The sequence below is a fragment of the Nicrophorus vespilloides genome, unplaced genomic scaffold (assembly GCF_001412225.1).
Source record: "Nicrophorus vespilloides isolate i.1.1-1 unplaced genomic scaffold, Nicve_v1.0, whole genome shotgun sequence".
Lineage (NCBI taxonomy): Eukaryota > Metazoa > Arthropoda > Insecta > Coleoptera > Silphidae > Nicrophorus > Nicrophorus vespilloides.
In genome coordinates, this window is record NW_017096126.1 from 21,805 (window position 1) to 28,684 (window position 6,880).

General features: G+C 30.8%; 1 protein-coding gene across 1 annotated transcript; it reads left to right on the top strand.

Annotated features, from left to right (window-relative positions):
• The first annotated feature begins 4,647 nt into the window (after positions 1–4,647).
• LOC108569709 (CCR4-NOT transcription complex subunit 3-like) lies at positions 4,648–5,346 on the top strand. Its single transcript, XM_017931368.1, has one exon. The coding sequence runs from the start codon at positions 4,648–4,650 to the stop codon at positions 5,344–5,346; it is 699 nt and encodes a 232-aa protein (XP_017786857.1).
• The last annotated feature ends 1,534 nt before the right edge of the window (positions 5,347–6,880 follow it).

Consider the following 6,880-nt stretch of genomic DNA (forward strand, 5'->3'; position numbering starts at 1 on the left):
TTAATGTCATTTAAGCATTACTTCATAAATTGTTAACATTTTTTTTCGATAGGAAATTCTTCAATTTCGTCTTCATTTTCTTTGTCAAAATTATATAAATTTTCTACTGAAAAATCATCAATTTGCATTCAATAAATATAAAAGTTTTAAAAGCCTAAAATCGAATATGTTGCAATAAAAATGTGCATAATATAAGAAATTGCCGTGTACGTAAACAAAATTAAGACAATTTATATAATAAACTGAATTATGATGTTGCAAATTACAATTGATAAAGAATTCGTGTAGAAATACTCTGCACTATTTTTTGCCTCGAGAATACTATGATATTGACAAGTTGATTTGTTATCATAGAATAAATCGTAGAAATATACGGGAGTATTCAATCCCAATGTTGCAAATACACGTTGCGAAAGGTTATATTGATTATTCAGTTCTTCAACAAATATGAAGAAGTGTTCTAAAACAAAATTAATATCAATACAAATAAATTTAAATTATTATATTCGAATTACGTTTGGTGGCGGTCGCATTTATCATAGTACAATTGGATAAAATAAAATAGTTTGGTACAGTGTACAACGTTAAAATTGAGTATAAAATTTCATCGCCTGAAATAAAACAAATCTTCTAATTAATTAGTATTGTATTAGCAAACTATCGGCAAACTTTTGATATGAAAGAGTAAAAATTGTTCAATATTTTTTGTCTTCATTTTCAACTTTTGAGACTTTTTCTCTCCCTTCACTTAGCTCGTTTCAAGCACAATTTCGTGAGCTACAGCCCATATGTAGATGTAAGAGTCAAAGAGCTGCATGTGACTCGCAAGTCATAGTTTGCCGACTTTTGCTGTTAAAGGATTTTACTCACTGTTCATATGAAAATCCATGTTTTCTCTACTAAGCTGCAAGTATTGTAACCCTAAATATTCCTCATTGACAATTTTCGTCAGTCGAATCTTTGTGGTAATGTACATGTTTACTTTAAAGTAATTTTCATAACAATATATTTGAAATTCAAGAAAATCATCTTGGATATATCCATAAATCATTGTTCTGTTAATCTTTATAAAGTTATTGTCAAAATTAGTAACATCCGTAAAAATGTACTTGATCTCAAGCATATTCTATAATATAAATTAGTCAACATTTAGTTAAATATTAATGTTTCTATTTACATTTCTCAAAAACGTATTTGATATATTTCTCTTAAAATTCACTGGACATTTCTCGTTGAAATATGTTTCAGCTTTTGTTAACGGAAAGCAAAGAGACAGAACTATCAACCACCAAATCATGATGAAAACTGACATATCCACTAGCTTACAGTATGTTTCTGTTTCAATTCAATTTAAAGAAATTATTATGAGGCAATTTCAATTTTCTTGAAAGTATATTACGCATTTTAAGTTATTGATATTTCTATTAGTAAAGTTTCTTACAGGGCTTATTTAATATTCCAAAGTCTAAGGTGGTCCTGTTTGATGAAGTTTAAGGATCTTACTAACAGATTCTTGGTTGGAATGTTCTATAAACTTGAAGTTCAAAATATTTTTAGAAATAATTCAAATAACTTGTTAACTTCAGGTATCAGTAAGAAGTATGTACAACTATACCTCGCATAGTCCGGATTCAAACATTCACTACAATCTAGTTTGAAAATTTCAGTACAAAATAATTAAAAAAATATACATAATATTCTTTATTTATACAAAAATTCCTCCTCTTAGAACAAAGTATCTATTAACAACTTTGGAAAGATACATTAGAATGTAAAGAGAAAACTTCTTTAATTTTTAGTGAAATATCAAAAAGCAAAGGCTTAAAATTACTAAAAACTATAATAATTAATAGTTTATAAATATACAATATTGATACGGTGCATTGGTATGTTGTATGAAACTGTGGTTAAATTTTACACAATTTATATGTGTCCACATTGTGACCACATTTGAACGTCAACATTTTAATTTCCACATTTTAATTTGTTCCAAAACCACAAATATTTGAGCATCGTATTCAGCAAATATTAAACAATTTGTATATTTTGGTTTAGCTAACCCGTATTTACCAATTCAAATAGTGCAAACACGCTGCATTTACGATCATTATATTAATTTCTATTGCATGAAATAATTGGATTATTATTACATAATCATTATAATTTAATTTTAACAGAACGATCCGCACCAGTTCGAAACTCGCTCTCAATGCAATTTCATTTTCTAGGATTGTTCAAAACAATTTCTTCTTCAGTATCCTTGTCTGTGAACAACTTACAAATCTCTTGGAGAATGGTTTTAGAAGGTTTAAAAACACTGATATTAAGTGTGTGAATTATGTATTTTGTGGTATTTGTTTTTGTCGTTTCTAAATTGACTTATAATTTGGAAGCACTGGCTGCGGCTATATATTTATTTTTTTTATCTGCAGCAATTTCTCTCCAAGCAAACTGGCTTTGATCATTCCTTGGTTTCACACCCCCCCCCCCCGTCGAGTGTATTTCATTGTTTGATATTCAGGACCTTTTCCACGCTTTTGATTTATATATAGATATAGTCAGCCGCATTCAAGGATTAACTGCAAAACGAACAACGCCTGCTGATTTATTTCCGGAGTTCTTGCAACAACAAAAAAAACAAATTGCATAACATACAGGAAGCATCCTTGATAATACTCTCATAGGAAAATAGTGTAATTATACAATATAGAATAATAACTAAAAAATGCATTACATAGTGCGCTTAATCGGATTCGACAATATCCTGTTTGAAACCGGACTTTAATACCGCAATAAAAATATAGATTACAAAAAATTTAAAAACATTGAATGAACATTTTTGAACTAAATATGTACAAAGGATAAAAATTATTTTTAGATAATTAGTTGAAATTAATAATTTAAGAAATAAATATATTATTGATGTGTATTTTTTGATTGAGAAAAAGCAATAATTAATTGAATTATTTGTTGCTTTCAGATGGACCATCAACCGAGAATACATTTTCCTGGATAATCAATACAGATTGAACTACAAATATTATAAGGACTAGATGTAATGCGAAGCAGAGAGAGAGAGATAGTGAAGTATGATTTATACGCGGATGTTATACTAAGATTTATAATCAGATATGCAGGGAGAATCGTTGCATATTCAATATTGTATACACAATTGGAGCGTATAACAAATAAATCCAATAAATGGAAATGCTTGGCAGCATTTGCATGAGGCGGGTCCTGGTGTTGTGTTGCCGATTAAATGAAGGAAGGATGAAAACGGAAAGGACGGAACGAAAAGTTGTTCGGAACGAAGAACACGGCAAAAAGATAGATATTTACAATCGTAAACGCATCAACTCTCTGCCTTATCGGCGTCCCTTAATGTATACACTTTTTTCTCGCTAACTTCGCTGCTGTGTATTTGGGAGAAAGAGGACTAGGAAAGAGGGAGAGGCAGAAATAAAGAAGAAAAAACATGGCCAGGATCGCGTCCTTCCAGCAGGCTTCCATTTATGTGATTTATATTTTGCAGATACACATTTTAAATCCTGACATCCTGGAATGAACACACGCACACACACATACAAAAAGTCGGCAGTATAGTTAAAAGCCGGACCAAACGAAGGACGCGTTGTAAATGCGCAACGGGGACGTTTCATGCAAATTAACGTTGCACTGAATGGAAGTAATCTCAATCAATACGGTTATATAAGTGATGAGCACGATTTAGTATTAATATCGTAGTTTGTAAGCAATGACTCTAGTATCTTGCTTCATCAATAAAGTATATGTAATAGTTATCAAAGCATTTACAGCGTAAACGTTAATAATTCAGATAATTTCTAGATAGTCGGACAATATTAATAGACGCACAACTCACGTTTATATAACATAATAACGTCAATTGGAATATTTTTACAAAATCAATAACCAACAGTCAAAGCTTTCGTTTACACATAATATATAAGTATTTATTTGTTTAATACATGTTTTATATTTCAATTACAAAATAAAATTATCTATTTATTGATAAAATAAAAGTACATAATACAATTTTTCCCGGATTTTTTTATTATATTTCCCGGGAAGAAAATCGAAAATCCTAATCTATTCATCTACTACGCTAGATGCTCTTCACTAAATTGAAATCATAAACTAATAAATGAATGTATAACAGATGTAGAATTTGTTTTAAATATTGTTAAAGATCTTATTTTGCATTAGATTTAAATATGTTTTGTAACAAGTTTTTGTATATTTTATTTAAATATAATGATTCTATGAAAGTAATTGCGCTTTATATACATTTTTATAGTTATTATTTATAGTACATATATTTTAAATGAATTAAATGAGACAAATTTTAATGTGAAAATATTTTAATTATTTAACAAAATAAATATAAAATGTGATTCACGTATTCTTGTCTGGAATCTATAGGTAAGTCTTAGTTAAGTTAATTAGTTTTCATTTCTGCCTTCTTACTTTATTTTCAAATAATTTGGTATAAGTATTATAATTTGGACATAGATTGTTATGCTAATGTGTTGTCTGTCTTGTCTATCATTACGTGACATTCGATTTTTGATAAACAAAAATATATATTCTAGTTGTCATTTGATCATCAATCAAAATTATTCAGTAATCATGAGTTTCAATTCATTCGAGCCTGCTTGCAAGGAATATTGCAGAGGTTTAAGTCCTCAGGCGAAAGCTGCTATACAAAAGAGAAAAGACGAAGCTGCGGCTGCTGCAGCTGCAAGTGCACCTCCACCAGCACACGAATCTGTAAGTGCACCTCCAACAGCACACGAACCTGAAACTTCACCAGCAGCAAAACCAAGTGCTGTTGTCCCGCCTGCACAATCTGCGGCAAGTGTACCCACCACCAAATCAGCAGGTGGAATATCAGAAACAAAATCTGCTGGAGATGGAGCAGCAGCAACATCCGTCGGTAGCAATCGATCTGGAGTGTCTGGAAAATCTGGGGGGTCTGTAAGGTCTGGAGGATCTACCGCGCATGATGGTGCAACAGCTCAAGGAGCACCAACAACAAGTCCTTCTAAGTCTGCTAAAGCAGGAGATCCAGCCGCCACGCAAAGTCAGAAGCAAAGAAACGACAGTATAATTAGCGATTCGTATAGTTTCGTGGAAGGTGAAGGAGAAGATTTAGATTTGAATGCAATGTTTATGGATATGCTGAAACATCCTTACACGAAGAAAATATTGGCGGCGGCGGCTTTGTTCTTACTTGGCGTTAAGCTTGCCAGGGAATTGGATTTCTTGTATATGCCTTTGCGAATATACGATCCTTTAAAGTCAGATGCTTTAGGAAGAATGCTGTAATTTGATAATCAAAGCTTGCTCTGATTAATGCTACTGTAACCGGACCCAAACGATCAAATGAATATCATAATGGTGTGCCGAGGGTGATGTAATCGGCGCAATCTAATAATCCTCGATTATATAAATGTTAGCACATTAGAGCAAAATGATTAATTTATTATCGTCTTCGCAAACCCTCGTCGAACGTCTGCGACTGTGAAACCAACTTTGTCCCGAGGATTAAATCACATTATCATTACAATATTATTCCGAGAATTATCGTTCACTAATGGCTTAACATATTTTAACACATATAACTAGAAAACTGTATGTTATTTAAACGTTCATTTACAATAAAAAAATGTTAAATAATAATACTACCTATAATTTACTAACAAATTGTTCAAAATTTGGACGGCTTAATAAAAACATAATTTAAATGTATGGCTAAGTTTTAGATTTTTAGTAAAAGTACTGTGTTTTACATTGCGCTCCTTCCAGCACATTAATCAAAGTGGCCAAGTTTTACTTAGATATTTATATTTATGTTTTACAATTAAACTTTTTTTTTACAAATAATTGAAAATAATTATGAAAAATATTTTTTAAACTTTTTAATTATGGAAAATAAATGTATGTTATAAGCTTTGTAAATTCCCTTTACAGGTCAAAAACCGGTTCAAATTTTGTTAATAATCGACCTAAATTATTTAAATATTTATAAAATAATAATATCAAATTACAAAATACTATAAATTAAGAAGTTATATAAAAGTAATTTGAAATGATGCACTTTAATTTTTATTTCATTACGTTACTTTTATGAATGAAATTGAGATAAGTAAAGTAAGTTTCTGCATCAGCGATTTTCACGATATGCCGCATTTTTTTCCTCTCAAGATTGTTGTGTGTTAATTTTGGAGTGTCTGCGGGCTGGAATTGTGCCGGTTGCGCCAGGGTCCAACAATTTCTCAGGCGGTCCGTGAGTTGTATAGTAAAAAGTAATTAAGTTTCTTTACATTGAGTTAAATAATTGCTTACATTAAGGATAAAAGAAAAGCGTAAAAGTAATTACCAAGTATACGGAATGCCAACAAAAAAAATAGGAGAGAAAATGCGAGGAGAAGAAAAAAAAATCATCGCATTCACAACAAATGTATATTTCTGAGTGTTCTTTTTTTTTTTTGTAAATAAGCAGAGAAGAAAATTTCGTATATTAGTGTGCTTCCTTTCCTGCAGAAAGGCTGCAGGTAATTAAGATAAGTAAGTCTGCATAAAAATTAAATTCCAAACCTTTTTATAGCGCATTGCCAGATTTTTTTTTTATCCTTAATTAAAAAACATTGTTGGAATGACTGTGTTTATGTGCCGTGCCCGAGTACTAATTACAAATTCCCTGCGTACTCTCCTAATGGAAATATGGAGGAAAAGGAATAAAAGTTGGTGCACGTTTGTTTTGGTTTTGGTTTCTTCTTTTTTATATTAGGCAAATACGTGAAACTGATATTTCTAGACTTTTCCCCGATACCAGCAAATGCAATATCGTCATGTTTAT